This window comes from Morchella sextelata, assembly GCF_020137385.1.
Source record: "Morchella sextelata strain SCLS chromosome Unknown scls_16, whole genome shotgun sequence".
NCBI lineage: Eukaryota > Fungi > Ascomycota > Pezizomycetes > Pezizales > Morchellaceae > Morchella > Morchella sextelata.
In genome coordinates, this window is record NW_025408631.1 from 1,131,173 (window position 1) to 1,147,952 (window position 16,780).

At 44.8% G+C, this 16,780-nt stretch overlaps 1 protein-coding gene across 1 annotated transcript; it reads right to left on the reverse strand.

The window, feature by feature from the left end:
* Nucleotides 1–2,146: 2,146 nt before the first annotated feature.
* H6S33_004013 (uncharacterized protein) lies at nucleotides 2,147–14,222 on the reverse strand (the record flags this gene model as incomplete). The annotated part of the gene is made up of 14 exons (XM_044835373.1): nucleotides 2,147–2,413; nucleotides 2,476–2,805; nucleotides 2,858–3,370; nucleotides 3,424–3,729; nucleotides 3,781–4,034; nucleotides 4,086–4,299; nucleotides 4,349–8,707; nucleotides 8,754–12,280; nucleotides 12,343–12,591; nucleotides 12,648–12,847; nucleotides 12,903–13,159; nucleotides 13,210–13,881; nucleotides 13,940–14,100; nucleotides 14,162–14,222. 14 exons carry the CDS (start codon nucleotides 14,220–14,222, stop codon nucleotides 2,147–2,149), a joined length of 11,370 nt encoding a protein of 3,789 aa, XP_044691547.1.
* Between the last annotated feature and the right edge of the window lie 2,558 nt (nucleotides 14,223–16,780).

Consider the following 16,780-nt stretch of genomic DNA (forward strand, 5'->3'; position numbering starts at 1 on the left):
GGCTTGGCAGGGCGCTAGCAGAGGCCATCGCGTCAGGTTTTGATGTTAGAGTCGGTACATACTTGTACTACCTTGACTTGTAAACGGCTTGGCAACGGTAATGATCGCGGGACAGACACAAGTTTTAATTATATTATCATATCTTGGAGGCGAAATGTACTACTGGACAAGTTTTTAAAGTACCCGTGGTATGTTGACACATTGATAAATTGTCCATATGCATATCCGATACGTGGGGAAGTTAGAATTAAAGATCGCGGGCAACAAATTATACATTGCGGCTCTGCTATCTCTTGTAATTGCATATATATCGACAGCTGGAGGAATTTCCAGGTTGAAAAAAAAGAAGATACGCAGTTAATCACTTCCCTGTTTGAATAAACTTTATAAAATGGAGTATTTTAAGATAGCTGTATCTACTACGCATTGCTGTCCTATCATACGTTGGCTGACTACGATTGTCCCTTAATACATCGGTCAGAATCAACCAATCCAACATGTTTTTCTACGACTACTCGGGGCTTCCGTTTCGCTCCAGCACACAGTTGATATGTTTCTCTGCTACTCGCTCTGAAGTTTGGATCGGATGCATGAACCGCTGCACGACTGCCACAAACCGGTCTAGAGTAGAATCGATCATGCAGGAATCATGCATGTCAATGTCAAATTAAAAGAAAGGAAAAAACAATTTCTTTATTCCCACCTATAACAAGAGCAAAGCCTTCAACCACCTGAAACTGCAAATCTCCAACGATCCCCAAACACCGAATGCCAGCCGTAGAACCACGTTTCTGACAGCCCGCGCTCCTACATACGTACCTGCCTACCCGTAATTTTAAACCCCTCACCCCCGCAGATACTTAAAGACTCAACCTGCCCACACTGTAAATAAACAAATTCCTATATAAACGGAGAAAATGGCAACCTCATCATTACCAGGCAAGCTCCCCAACCCCAAACCCACAAATCAGAAGTCCCTAAATACACTCTGTATCTTCTGTCTGTCACCGGCCTCTCGCTCTCCCTCGGCTTCACGCCGCCCCTCTAGCATAACAACTACCGGCACTACTAGGGTGGTAAGCATAGCTAACCCACCACCCCGACCCCGGGCCCGTCTATTCATAGCGCCAACACCACTCAACCTATACCTCGGGCTCACATCCCTCGTCTCTGCCACGTCTTCACTTCTATATCTAACCTCGCCATCAGCATCACTCGCAAAGCTTGGGGGCACACCGTCCCCGAGCGCGCTGGTGCTCGTTCAAGTGGTGGCTTCGGGCGAGGCTCTAGTGTCGTATCTGTGTTTGGAGGGACTGTTCTCACAGATACCTGAGAGTCGAAGATTGGTGGTAAGGGCCATTGGGGTGTATAATTTATTCCACATGGGTGCGTTTTGGTGGGGACACAGGAGGCATGTGAGGAACCCGAAGGGAGCAGGCATGTTGGCGATGGGGCTGGCAGTGGGAACTGTCACAAGTTTATGGTACGGGGTGTGTTAGGCCTATATATGAGATGGGTGTATAGAATTAGGTGCGTTTATATATGGGTAGTGCGTAGGGTTTAAGGACATTCGCTGGATCATTTCTTATCACTTGTCACTCGATTAGATTAGATAGAGATAAGACACTTCGAGTCACGGTTTCATTTTTCAAAAGACAAAAAGATACTAGTGAATACTATCATTGCCAATAGCTACGTAAAGTAATCAAGTTAAGATGAACGGAACAGAAAAGTAATACCACAGGTGTACAAAAAGAAATACAAAAGCAAAGCATAAAGCAAACAGCCATCCCAGTATCAAGTTACAAATTCGCCCCCGGTCTTTATCATCAAGAATTTTCCCATCCTCATTAACCCTAGAAGAAACCCACCGAGCCCTTGGGCAGAAATTATAGAAATACGTAGAAGGAATAAAGAAGAAGAAAGGAGAAAGAAAGAAAGGAGAAAGAAAGAAAGGAGAAAGAAAGAAAGGAGAAAGAAAGAAAGGAGAAAGAAAGAAAGGAGAAAGAAAAAGGAAGAATAAGATAAAAAGGAAGGATAAAAAGATAGAAAAACAATTTTAAAAAATGACACGCCAAAAACACCAAATAAAAAGTATCCCGAAAATCCTTTTATTTCCCAATCCCATCTACAAAAATAAGTTTGCCTATAAATACGGCATCCAAAGGTTATCCAACTGCGCCAAATTTATGGGATTTGCGGCCTTATTGATAAGATCAATAACGGTTTGGTTCGCAGGCAGGTTTCCTTGCCCAGCCTGTGCCAGAGATGTTGCCCTTCTACAAATAATCTCAGAGTTCATTTGAACCTTTTCACGGAGCTGTTGTTCTCCGAGTCCAGAACGGTGCTGCTGGGTGAACCAGAAAATCATCTCGTCACGTACAAAGACGCTGAGGTGTTGTTCGAGTTCGAACTAGAATTAAGTTAGTGACGGTCTAGGGTAAGTTGCGGGTATAGGTTTGGGGGTCTTCATACCTCAGGCTCTGTGAGACAGCGCGCAATTGCCATTACAGCGCAAGAAAATATACCTTCGATGGCAATTGGTCCCATCAAAGTTTGTATATTGGGGGTGAAACGGAAAGGAACAGTCTCATTGTTGTGGAAAAAGGCATTCGTTGACGCCATTGCGGGGATGAGCTCAGAACCCCAAATATTGCCTGTTTCTCTAGCGATGAACATCTTGTGTGGGAATCGATTGCTCATGCTCATTATGTAAGTCATGAATGTCAATGCGGCGTATTGGTAACAGAACTGTCGTCTGAAAAGGAAAAATTCGGTAAAAGAAGGATAGGATTTGGACAAGAACTATCATAATCAGCATAAGCATGCAATGGAAAGGGAGAGGGAAAAGTCTTACTTCAAGGGCAACGTCTTGAGGAACCATCTCTTTCTGGATTGCGTTAAAAATTTCCAATTTAATGTTAGGGCTGACAAGCTGTGTTGCAGGTTTGCTGGGGTCGAGCGAAGCAATGACTTTCTTTAGAGAAAAGATCAATGGATCATCTTTACTCATTCCTGTTCGTCGACAATGATCTTCGTATATTCCCTGGAGTGAGATGTAGGAGGAGTCATCTTGAACAATGCGAATATGAGGTGCTAGTGGAACCATCAAGGGAAGATGGAAGCCAAGGTTTCGGCGACGACTTTCTTTTCTTCGACTTAGAACACCGTTGAAAATGCGGAACAGCTGAAGTATCCTCTCCTCCCTACGGCAGTGTCTGGCTGCAGGATGTTGAATGGCGAATGCATGTACGCTACCATCGTGTCCCCTGAGTTTTAAACGCCTGTGGCAAACACCATACCCACGAACAACATCTACTCGTGGGAGGAATCTGTCGATGCGAACAAAGTCCTTGTTGTTATCCTTGTGCTGTGGTTTGTTAGTAATGATGTGTGTTAGGATGGATTGCACTTAGTTCTTACTAATAAATATTGACCAGGAACTTCGACATCATCAAATTTCTGGAACCTAAATTCACTGAGATGTGGGCTGTAATTCTCCAAATTCTGATATGGCGGTCTGCGATCCAACTTCTCCTCAAATCGGTCCCTCCATTTTCGCAATTTTTCAATATAAGCAAACAGATTGGGCTTCACATTCACAAAATCGGCTTCGAATGCAACTCGAATATTGGCAGGTAAGATCGTTTCGGCAAATCGTGTGATATTTGATTCGGTAGAAGGGGGCAATTTCGAGTCATCAAGTGCCGGGTTTATGCGGGCGATCCACTGAAGAGGTAAGTCACGCGTGGGTAAATCAACAAGGCTAGCCTTTCTTACCTGTAAGCCATCGTTTAGAAGCGCTACGATCAAGCGATAAGCGTCTTCGTCTGGAGGGCACTTGAAAAACTTTTGAATCTGGTCACCCATAGTTTCCATTGAGAGCGCAAGCAGCGGGAACGCTGTCTTGAGAACCGACATGATCTCTTCGGCATACTCCCACGGTAAACGTTTCACTTGGGGCTGAGGGCTGGGTACTGCTGCAGCAGGAGACGAGACACTTGGTGCATTGGGGACTATTGGTGATCCAGCACCTTCACATTTTGTAAGCAAATATAGGATTGGATAGAAAGATAGTAACCCACTGTTTGTTTGAGTTTGAACGCTTTGGTTTCCTTGGGGACTGGATGCCCTTCCAGCATCTGTGCCATTTGGAACACTGCCTTGACGCACAAGAGGTGTAGCCTGTGTAACAACAGGGGACCCTGCTTTACCGCGATTTGATGCGGCGGCGGCGGCGGTTTGCTTTTTGATAACTTGATAATCTTCTCGACTGGTACGCAAAAGGAAGTAAAGTGCCTAGAACCAATTAGTAGGATATTTATCTCGAGTAAATTTCACAACTTACTTGTGGATAGCTTTTTGCAATTTTGATCAAAATTCCCCGGGCAAGGCGAGCCTCCTTGTGGGATAGTGATGTTAATAGCTGAGGAATGTAAGTAATCCAATACCACACGGGTGTTTCTCCTTTATAGGCATCAAATGCCGAAGATATCGTGGCGCTAGCGTCATCCAAACTAAGTAGCCAAAGAACTCGGCCCAATAGTTTCCTTGCTTTTCCACTTTTATAAAGGCCGGCAGCTTCGAGATAACAACTAACAGCATTTCCTGCTGGCTGCATCTCCCCAGGTGTTTCTTTGAACAGAGAGTCGTTGTAATAGCCCCATTCAGCCCAAGCTTTTGGAAGCTTCAGGTCGTGATAAAGAGCTAATCCGAAGGCCTCGTTTGCCTCTTCTTTTTGCTTCAACTTTGACAAGAACATACCCTTTAATGTATAGAATTCGGCCTTTTGCTGGGCGCCAAAATAACCCAAATTGGTATTGTTGATGACCTCGAGACCTTGCGTAAGTTCCAAGGGATTCTGGTAATGACACTTAGCTTGCTCCCGAAGTTTGAGGAACGCTTCCTGTATCTCGATGTTCGGCAATGTATAGATCTTGCTTAATTGGCTGATACATACTTCCGGTAGTTGGTGTTTGCGGGCAACATGGGCAAAACGATTGATTATCCAGGCAGTCTCATGATACCCGCGGTAAGCATAGGAGTTGTTGCTGCTGTTACCACCCGCGCTTTGAGCCTGAACTGGAAGAAGAGGTAGGTATGTGTTGTTGATTGAATGGAAGATATGCTGTCTCCAAGTGACCAAGTCATGCCAGCTATTGATGTCGTCCCAAACGTTCGGTAAACGGTCCCTCCAAGTACCTAGAAGAAGCTTGAGCTCTTGGGATTTCGCGTCTAAGTTCTGCGCATTTGTTGTTGACAAACTACTGTAGATTACGCTGGCATCATGAAGTTCTACCAATTGCTGGAATGCCTGCAAAAGAGGTATGTGTGCATTGGTGATTCGGCGTGGTAGGTTGTGCCATTTTCGGAGTGAGAGCTGGATTGCCTCATCACACAATCTTGAAAATTCAGCAGGAACTTCAGTCTTCTGGTGAACCTTCTGTAAGGCCATGAAAGCAGCAAAGAAGAAGCGCCTGGGCGTTGGTGCGTCCATCAAAGATTTGATAGTCTGATCCATGCGTTCACCATCAATTCCATTCCAGTTCTCAAGTAATCTCCATCCACACTCTAGAAGTAAGTCGTTGTAATTCTCATGTTTTGCAAATTCGCTCAAGATTTCCCATTGCTGTAGCTTCTGAGCGCACAAAACCCAATGATCTTCCCATAACATGTACTCCGAGTTTGAGAATGGCAATGCTCCAGTTCGTGCCTTGATCTGTGCATTCTCATACATTTGCTGAGCCTTATCCCACATGCCATTTTGCTCGAAGGAAACGGCGGCATTGGTTTCGAGGTATTCGGCCCGACGCCTCCAAAGACCGTAAAACAAGTCTTCTTCCTGAATTGCGGAATACATCTCAGCAAGCGCATCGCAGTTGCTTTCACGAACAATCGGGCTGTCCATGGGCGGAACGTTGGCAGAATCTTCGAGCATATGTAATGCCGTATACCAGGCATCATACGTCTTGCTAAGAAATTTGACCATATGTGGAGGCAATGTGAATTTTGGCTTGGCTATCTCGCACCCCTCAAGCAGACTCTGTATGACATTAGGCCTTTTGTCCATTTGACGTTGATGCCACTCCTTAGCCAGGAGTCCAACAATGCCACGCGAGAGATCTTGACGGTCCTCTTTGCCTAGTGCAGACCAACACAACGGGAAGAGGGCGATCCAAATTTGATGGGCAACTGATGCATCTAAATGTTGAAGTTGGGCGATTGGTTGGAATATATCGCCTGCTTTGACTTCAGCTAAACTTTGGCAGAACTTTCTGTGGCGGTACATAAGGTCTTCAAATTTGTCGTCAAGCATGAGCGAATCTTTCCTTGAGTCGGCGTTATATGTCGAGAATATGGACGAAGCTGTCGCAATTCTCAAATCCTCATTGTGTAGCTCCACCCGAGTGTCCATATCGACAGATCCAAAAAGTAAATGGGTTGCTTGGTTGAGCCAATATGAATCGGCTAGAGTCTCCCAATTTTGTGTACCCAATACGAAACTAATGCGACTGCTAATTGTCCTAGAAAGGCTCCGGTCAAAGATTTGGAGAAATCGATTCCTCATATTAACATCCTTCGCCCGTGTCCCAACCAGGAAAGCATGCTCAAGGCGAACGGTCAGTTCCGTGTTGTTGACAGCTGGGCTCTCATAGATGTCAATAACGAGATCCAAAAACTTGCTGCAAAGTATAGGATCAGGTCGTGTCTCGAATGAGAGCATCTTTGACAGAACAGCTGTCTTTTCTTTCAGGGTTGGAAAAGACTCCGTAGACCCAAATACCCAATCCCTCACAATTCCCAAAATCTTTGTGCATAATTCTGTACTTGATGATTTCTCCACCAGTTGTGCCATAACACTCAAAAATGGCCGTCGTTGATCCCCTAAAACTGAAACCCTAGACGCAGCTACATCAATCACCATGCGAAGGAGCTTTGTTGTTGTTTCTGCGTCAAAAACTTGAGAGTTCCCACCCGCATTTGGCTCCGGTTTCACCGAGTTCGGCAGGTTGACGACCAGGGGTTGTCCTGGTGTTGCTGCAGTGGATGAAAGGTGATCTTTCCCGATCTTTTGGAATGCTTTCATAAGAGCCGCAATGTGATCGTCAATAACAGCAGGTCGCTTTTGGGAGAGGGTCCACAGGATATGAACGCTAGACATCAAGTTTGTATTGAGATTTTCTTGAACGATAGTAGTGAGCAAAGTTGTGAATACTGTGGCTGGAGAGTCTTTGACGTCCTCCTCCTCCTCCTCTCCTTCCTCCTTCTCCGCCGGAATAGCTTGTAGCACACGAGCAAGAACGGGCTGAAGGCTTTCTTGAACTTCGGGCAGATCAGATCTCAATGATTTCTCTAAGATTCTCTGGAGTTCTGGGAGGCGTTGCATCACCCATTCATCTGATTTGAGATCCAAGATGACCCTCAGAACCTGCAAAGCGTTGAGAAACCCAGGCAGGTACTGGGCCTCGGTGATATCATTTGTGACAAGATGCTGGTCCATGATCTTCGGAAACAGTTCAATTTCAAGATCCCCCCAATATTCTGGCCCAAGGAAATCTGCTAACAATCCCAACGCTTTTCTGCATAGATCACTAGTTGAGAATTTTTCGTTTAAACTGCAAATGAAAGTGACGAGATGCTTAATCACCAAGATACGAAGTGGCTGAGCTACTGCGTACTCCGTATTACCCGTCATAGCCTGAGAGCCACCTATCGAGGGTGACCGAGAGTCACTTGGCGGCTGTTGAAGCTTTCGTTTACGTGAGGGCGATGCGTCGGGGCTTTGACTTTGCATTTCGGTAAATCGCCGTTTCTCCCAGTCCCGAATAAGAATCATGAGGTTGATGGAAAGCTTTTTGTTCTCTGTCGACGGATTTGGTAGATGCAAAACCAACTTTGGTAACGATGTGACAATCCAGCTCAAGAAATGCTCCCTAGACTCATAAAATAGATCCCCATGCTTTACCAAGAATTGAAAAATATTCGTCATCTGCTGCTGGTTGTGGCCTTCTTCCGACAAAATTCTCCTCGGCCATCTCGCCCAAATAGGATATCTGGGATCGCTAACATTGGGTACCCTCTTCTTGAGCACCGGGGCGATTAATTCTAATGCCTGCGTAACAAGTGCTCTTCCTTCATGCTGATGAGCTTTGAGCAAAGCCACATATATCTGAATCACTATCTTTGACGGAGTGTCGTAGTGTTTTATAAAAAAAGCAATTAGGACATATGCCGCCTGTTTGTTGACAATATCCTCCAATTTGATGTAATTCCATCCGAATTTAATCACATCTTTCCTTGCCTCGGCCAATATAGAGTTGTGATCCTTGATAAGAAGAGCGGACATTTGGAGCAATTCCATCCTTGAGTGATCCAAACCAGGAGAAGCATCGTCCCCAATATCACCCAGATTAGGTCTCCAGATTTTGGCATGTATGGCTTCAATCATGTTCCTATCAACAAGTTTCTGGCCATTGACTGGGAGTGACCCGCGTTGAACATCCATAGCTAAAATCGGGTTGACAAGATAGCGAAATGCGAAAGTCTTGGTATCTTGCGTCGAAGCCTTGGTAGTGTACAAATCCAAGCACCTGTGTATTACGTTCCTCCAGTGTTCGATAGACCCCGTGCAAATGATTTTTGTATAGATGTAATGCGTGAGAGCGTTCGATCGCTTGAGCTTATTGGATGTCCGCGCATCAATCACCTACAGAATGTTAGCACGTCTCTGAAAAGGGACACGTGAGTCTTACATGAAAAAGAAACTCCAAATCTTGCTCTGCATGTGTGAGATATAACATGAAAATTTCCTGCAACGTTTCTGAAGACTGGTCGACCCCCAGTCTGATCGGCACAGGTACTTTCCCCTCCTTCAACTTCTCCCTAATTTCCACCCCAGCCCTCAATAGCCTCTCCATCAAATCGCGGTTTTTTACTAACCACTCGGCACTGCTAGGGTGCCGAGCAATAGAGTAAACGATATTCACTGCATTTACTTGTGCCACGAACCTTTCTTCCTCCGTCTTCTCCTCAACGTTGATTGTTGCCCCCAGAAGCCCTGTGATATCTGAACTCACAACATTTCGCATGGCTTCACTGGATTCGTCAGCTAACAACTGAGAAAAAATCCTGCCATATCTCAGATCAGTCATCTTAGGTTTGATAAATCCCCATGTCTCAGCTGGATATCGATTCACAAATTTCAGTAGCGGCGCACGAAAGGGGCTATGCTGAGTCCGACGAAGCTTCTCCTCTAAGTCAATTACGATTTTGAACATTTCCTCCAAGAATTGAACCGCTGCGGGTGGTAGGAGGTGAAAGATATTCAAGATCGACGCAATGACACGGATATTTGGATTTTGTTCAAGTAACTTGAAAGATGTTTGCTGTAGAACATTGGGCTCCGCAAGGTTCTTCAAATGGTCCAGTAGCCTACTTCCGATTTCGACCTTGAAGTAGTTTGTCAAAAGTTCTAGTAGCCTTGCGAGACCCTCCAAGCCTGCGACATTTAATCGCTTTGGGTCCGAGAGATTCATTAGAATCGGGCGAAGACCGTTTTGCAACAAATCTTTAGGAAGCTTGTTAGTTTGTGCAAGAACACCCTTTAGTCCAGAATTGGCTGCCTCTATGACCTCGTGTGATTTCGAATAGAGTGACTTGAAAAACACAGCGATGATTCGACCTCTTGTGTGTGATTTATCTGGTTGTGCAAAATCCTGATATGTGATGGCGGTTGAGAGCAGTTTGATGCATACGACTCGAAGATTGAGGACCGATTCAGTAGTCCTGTGCTCTGGTATCCGGTTGTTTGACAGAGCATCATCATCAGCATCGGCAAGGGCGAGCGCTTCCATCATGAGACGATTCATTTCTTCGTTGAACTCTAAGAATGCAGGCTGGAGGCTCAAACAGAAAGTGATGGCATCAATATACCCTATCTGACTAGCAAATGGGAGCGCACGAAGAGGTTTATTGAAAATTGGAGTCAATAATCGTTCCTTGACCGGTGTCATTAACGCATGAATGCCTACCCCGAGAATATTGGAGAGAGTGGTAAACGACGTTTGCGCTGTTTCTCTAACATGTTTATTGGGATTCGAGATCTCGCAGATGAGCAAAGCGCAAAGGTTAAAACTTTTCGAGTGATATGTACCGATTTCCTCCCTGGAAACGTTCTGATTGCATTTTCTTAGGACCAAGTCCAATGTAGACTGAGCACATTCTCTGGTACTAGCTGGCAGGTCCGGCGGCATGTCCTTTATAACATATAATAAGGCCCGGACGAAATCATGTTGACGTTCCACCATCCATGCTTCACCCATATCTAAATCCTCCGTAAGCGCCCGGATTCCTAAACACCCGCCGGACTTTGGATACCACTCCTCTTCATAACAAGAGTGACAAAAGGTCTTTGCAAGCCATTGGAAGAATGGGAGCTTGTGCACCATCTCGTTTGATCCAAAGAGAGTAGCAGCAGTATCGTAGATGACCTTCATCGCCTTCTTCGCCGTCTCCCTAACTGCTGCATGTTCGGAGGAGAGACAATCTGCTATAGCATCCGCTAAAACTCGGCTATCTAGATGCATTGGACCCTCACCGCTATGCACCATAAACTGCTGCGTCTTCTGTCGCATTTCCGTAACAGATTTCCCCAGCTCCAAGATAGTGAAGTGACGGCAAACATCGTAGGTCAAAGCCATCGCCTCCTCCTCCAACTGTGGGATAGAAACCGCATGGATGATAGATCTCAACAATTTCCGAAGTGTTGCCTCTTGATCATGCTTCTTGAAAACTGGCTTATTCCGATCTGACGGCACAATAACCGCAGCGGCTAGATCTGTGGACCCTGCGGCAAGATCGTTTGCCTGTATCCGGACTAACTGCGCAAAGTCCTCGGGCAGTTGATCATGACCAATGAAAAGCTTTAGATTGGCACTAAGCAAACGTAGAGATTGATGTTTGTAGAATATATCTGTAGCCTTATCCTGGTCGGACTTCGGAGGTTTCATGTCGAATAGCCTCTCAATAGCAAGATCAACCGCAGACAAGATAGGAAATGCACGTTCACCCGGTGCTCCATGTAATCTAATATTGACGCTACATGCATCATCTGCATATAGCTTAAATGGTAGAGGTGGCGGGTGCGTCAGAAACCGACGATTCCTGCCTCCAAGCTTACCTAGAATTCGCATGGTTGTATGACTGTGAACGTGGCTATACGGTAATGGTTTGAGGTGGTCCCAAAGAGCGGCCATCAGGTCATCAATGACAGGCGCCATGATTGGATCAAGATAATCTGCCGTCAAATTGTCCACGCATAGCTCCAACGTCCTGAGTCCTTGGCTGACCAACTCATGCCCTGCCCTCAATGCCACAACCAATGGTTTCATCAGGAAGTTGAGATGCGGAAGTAAATTGCTGAGGCGGGCGGGGACTGTAAGACAAAGCTCAACATAGAGATCTCGTTGTACGATATTCCGAGCAGATATGAGAAGTGTATTCAAAACTTCCAGGAGTACTTCCAAAAGAGGTAGGATTTCCTTATATAGATGCTCAAACCTTCCACCGCCAATGCTTCGGAATAGTGATCTAAGAAGTAAGAAATAATTCATCGGCTCTTCTGCTGTAGTCGATAAACTGATAGATTTTAGGACAATCTTGCTGACGTGGGGTAATAGAACTTGCTCGTTCTGGCTAGAGAAAAGCGTGACCGCCATAAAGGATAACTTGAAAAGTCTAAGTAATATTTGTGATTTCCTGGTATCACTAGTTCCCACCTCCTCAATATGATCCATTAAGAATTGAAGAAGCATCCCACAGAAACTTGGTGAGGTTGCCTCGCTGGCCAAAAAGAACTGTGGCACGTGTAAAAGGGCCGTATGTTCAAACATCATTTCGTAGAGATGTGGAATCTCTGAATGAAATACTTCATGGAAAGTTGCTGGGTCGATACAGTGGAAAACAGTCGCAAATGTCTCAAGCAACTCTTTCTCCTCTTTCCCGCTCGGAACCATAAAGTGATTCGTAAGAAACTCTACCGGCGATGTGTTGGGATCTGACGGTTTTGACTCGTATTCAACGCCATAATACTTGAAAACCCTTGCACCTTCCCTGAATAACTTGATGATGATATTTACTTCTTCGGCACTAAACCCATACGCCACCTCATTCCAATTTTGTGGATTGTTTTCGCTACTCTTCGCAGGAGGGTTACACGATCGTAGTGCAAATAGCATACTTTTTAGCCCATTCATCAAGTTCTTAAACAGAAACTTGTTATCTGAGGGCGGTTGTAGTCAGTACATGTAAAATAAAAGGCCTAGGTTAAGAATAAATACTTGCCTGAAACAGGATCCGCACCTCGCTCTTTCGGATTTGAGGTTTTGATGGGAGTTGCCAGAAAAATATCGATTTCGTCATATTCCTCTCTCTTTGCAGGGACGGCCAAGTCTGTCGAAGGTTCTTCCGAGTTCCCTTCTTCCTTGGTGAGAGCGTTGAGTCGGCTTTGCTTCACCGCATTTTCATATTGTCTGTTCATAGCTTTAAACTTCTCGGCAATTGCGTCAAGTATCATTATGAGAAAATGTCGGGCTGAGTACACGAAAATCAGTATAAAAAAAATTAAAGACTCGAGATGCCCATCTTACCCTCTTGTTTGTCCTCCAATTTCGCAATAAACTCTGCCAGGTTTAGCAAAAGTTTTGCGCTCATAGTCTGAAAACTTGTTCCTGGAAAGTTATCATGGAGGTTTTTGGTGTACACCTCGACTGTTCTTCCTATTTGCTTGCGATCAAGAGAGTCACGAACATGGTGTATTAAATCCGCAAGCATGCTATAGGCCAGAGGTCTGATATAGGCTTTAGCTTCCGACTGAGATATTCATAGTTATTTGGGGGGTATACCTCATGGTTTCATAGACTGTTAATCCATCGCCTATCAGGACCCTCTCATCGAGAAGCTCGTCGATTTTATTCAAGAAGATCTTCCGGAAGTTGAAATTTATGATATGCCGTGTGGCCACCAAAAGTTCTTTTCTCGCTCCTGATCTCTCACGGGGGCAGTCCTTTAACAGCCTTACCACAATCTCCGGTAGCTTGGGTAAGAAGTCTTGAAGTTGCTGTGCGTAAACTCGAAGAACATATGCCAAAAAGCTCATCGTCTGCAAGTTCCCATTAGCCGGTTTTCATTGTTAAAAAGGTCTTTTCCTACCTTAACCTGGGCCGTAATAAACTCGCCGAATGCCACTCTATTTTTTATAGCTGGACTGACACCTGTAAAAACCTCACCTTTGGCCTTTGCGTGTTTGTGTGCTTCCTCTTGAGGCCCTGCTTGTAATTGCAGCATATCTTGTATCAATGGTACGAAGAGTTTCACGTTCTTGTGTACACAAGACCGATGGGCCTGAAACAAGCTTACAACGATGATAGGACACTCTGCCAGCACCTTGAAACTCTGCATTCCTTTGACTAGCATCTTAGTTGGCTGTTGGGGGTCAGCTCCTGGGTCCTGGCCTGCATTCATCGGTGACATTGGTCTGGGGCTTTGGAAGTTTTGCCCGGTGTTTCCTGGAGTACCAGGCATTCCTGGTGTTCCCCCGGTCGTTGAAGATGGGTTATCAAAGGTCTCTCTAACAGCTTTCGGCATCATATAGAACATCTCCTGGATCAAGTCCAGAAAGGGCTGGACCTTTTCGGTGAGCTGCTTCTGGTAATTTCGTTGAAAGTCAATGATTGTCTTCATGCAAAGAACGGCATTGTCTTCATTTTCTGTCTTGACAAGATTCATTAAAAGGGTCATTAAATCGACCGCATATGGCTCCAGAGCTTCTATCGGCGAGAACGGAAATCGATGAATTGTATCTAGTATGATATTTCGTAGTTTCTGTATTTTTTTGTCAGATGAAATGTGCGAATCAGGGTACAAAGTGGCAATTGCTAACCTGGTCAGGTGATGTAGATATAAACACCGGTTGCCCATTAAGTATCGTGAAAAACACGGGCATAAGCTTTTGAAGAAATTTTGTGTATTCCGCAGGGGCATGGGTGAATACGTCGATTGAATCCCGAAGCTCGCCTGCTATCTGAAGCTTGAGTTTGACATCTATTCTCAATTTCATTAGCCACCGCACACCGGTTTTCATTGTCTGTAGCGCAAAACAGACCTAGAGTGCTGTCACCCAGCCTTGCAGCATAAACGTCCGCATGGGGTGTTCCCCCAGCCATAGTTGTGGATCCTCCTCTTCAACGTCTAAAGTTTCTATTCTGCTGTCGCAACAAAATGGCACGCCTTTATGGGTTCCGAGTTAATAAGAGTTTGCGGTGTAGGCAAAATGGCTTACGTGAATAAGGACGCTGCACGACGCGAATTTTACTTCTTGCCTCTTGCGTTGTCGATGCCAGATCTCTGTCCAGGAGGGCGTTGGGAAGGGTTAGATGTCTGACAAGCGACAGGACACTTTGCTAATCGTTACGATACAGGAGGGAGAAAGATGCGGATAGCCTGAAAGAAGCTAGAGGCTTCTGGTGCGTAGGTACTCAAAGTCGTAGAGAGTCTGCCGAGATCTAAAGAACGCGATGTCGGTCGGGGGAAGAAGGCCATAGATGTATGATAATGCACTGTTGCTTGGCACGACATACATACATACATACAGTACCAACAGTCAGTAAATCTATCAGCCTCATCGATTTGGACTCGCTATGGACCCCACGTCCATAGTAACTTTCTTAACTTCAACTATCATTTTCTCTTGACCTATTTGTCGCCCGGCCCGGAACGCTCTAACGTTCTCCGTGGTTTAAATTTACGGTCGGAATAGCCTTGCCATCGATCACAATAAATCATCTCCGGAGCTTTATTCCGAGCTGTGAACCGCGGCCGGCTACAGCCAGTGAGTGTGCTTTTAATTCTTGGGACTCTAGCTACACAAACAGTCATCCGGTCAACGCATACGCGAGCCTAAAGTAGTATGTAAAGAGGCTCAACTAAATTACATAAATAAACAAGGCAGCGAAGTTACCCGAATACTACACTCAGTATACACTATTACTGAGTTTTTATGCTTGCTCGGTTCAAAATCTAGGTTGGCTGCAATCAGCAGTTGTGCGCACCTGAGTGTATGTTCGGTCACAAAATATCACTCGCTACACATATGCATCGCCACACCAATGCATTGGTCTTTGTGCTTCTAGCTGAACAATTTGAAGACGCAAAGTAGGTATACACGTATTTCCATTAACAGCTTTCTAGCTTTTACCCATCTCTTTTGAAAGGGCACCAGGCTAGAGCTAAATTTTTCAATTGCAAGTGATAACAAAAAAAAAAGTAGGCCTAGGTACAACGACGTGTCAATGAAATCACGGCCAGCAATCGGGGCAACTTTGGAAACTACATGTACATGTAGCTATAATACGCTAGCACCAGCAATTCCTTCAATACCGAGATATGATTGATTGATCGATTGATAATTCATTAATTGTGTGCACTGAGGTATGATCAGTCAACTCTTTAGTTTTTTTTTATTTAATCGTTAATTGTGATGCATGACGTACTTCTCGATAACGGGTATACCATCTACAACTCACATTTTCACACAGATCTCCCGGCAATTATTCCCAAGCCTATCTTTCAAACACCGACCCCGCCGGCCATGAAGATATAGCTCCCTCTAGAAACATTTTTTTCCTCTCACTGTGCATGTCCATGCGGGTCAACATCAAATCGGCTGAACACCTTCTATATGATAGGCTGTGCTGCAAAGAACGGCAAGTAAAGTATGGAATTTTACTAGTGTCAAAGTTGTTCATGATTGTAAAACTAACCAGTTTAATACAGACGAAGGAAAATTATGATATTCGGTCCACCGGGGCCCGGAGGAGACCCGTGTAATGCATGATAAGAAACAGTTCAATGCACATATAGCTAATTAACTCTACTCTAGATTACCTGGATACATCAAAGCCATATACTGCTTGATGCGATCCGCTCATAGCCTATACGCAGGATCTTCATCTCTTGCTTTCGGCCGCGGCACGGCCCATGTGTGCAAATTACTGGAGATACGTATGAATAATATAATTCAAGAACATGTCACAATCCAACACCACTCGTCTAGCACTCTCCCAATAATCATCGCCACGACGCAGTTAGATTGCTTAAGAACAGAAGACTGCATGGGATAAAAGCTTATAATCATGTGGGACACTTCAGTGTACGGGCTGCAGCTACTAGCAAGTATGTACTAGTACTGATGGAGGAATTTCCAATAAGTGCGATAAGTAAAGAACGCCACTTCACTAATTTAATTACGTGTTAGTTAGATAACTACCTAGATCTTCACGTTTGAATCGAGCTTATGTGAAACCTATTTCAATTTTCTTTTAAGGGCAAATTCAATAGTCATAACCATCGATTAGAGGTTGATGAGGGTGTCCATGCTCTCTAGCCCACGATTGACTTGAAACAACCCGATGCTCGCTCCGGACTCGTATCCAGCTTCAAGGCCTGGTGAGTTGTGTAAATAACCAGACAATCAGAGCTTAGAACATTTCCTTAATCTTTGTATTCCCTAGATTGGCCCAGTATTGAACCATATATCACCAGCGAGTAGATACATGTAGTCGGATCATGATCATGCAAATACGATACATATCGATTAATAATATCGTATGGACCACTTCTTCTAGGCCAAATAATACTCCAGGCCTCATAATATAAAGACAAATATACCTGAAAGTGGAATCTAGAGGGGACGTACGCAAATTAAAATACGAGTGATAGTTTA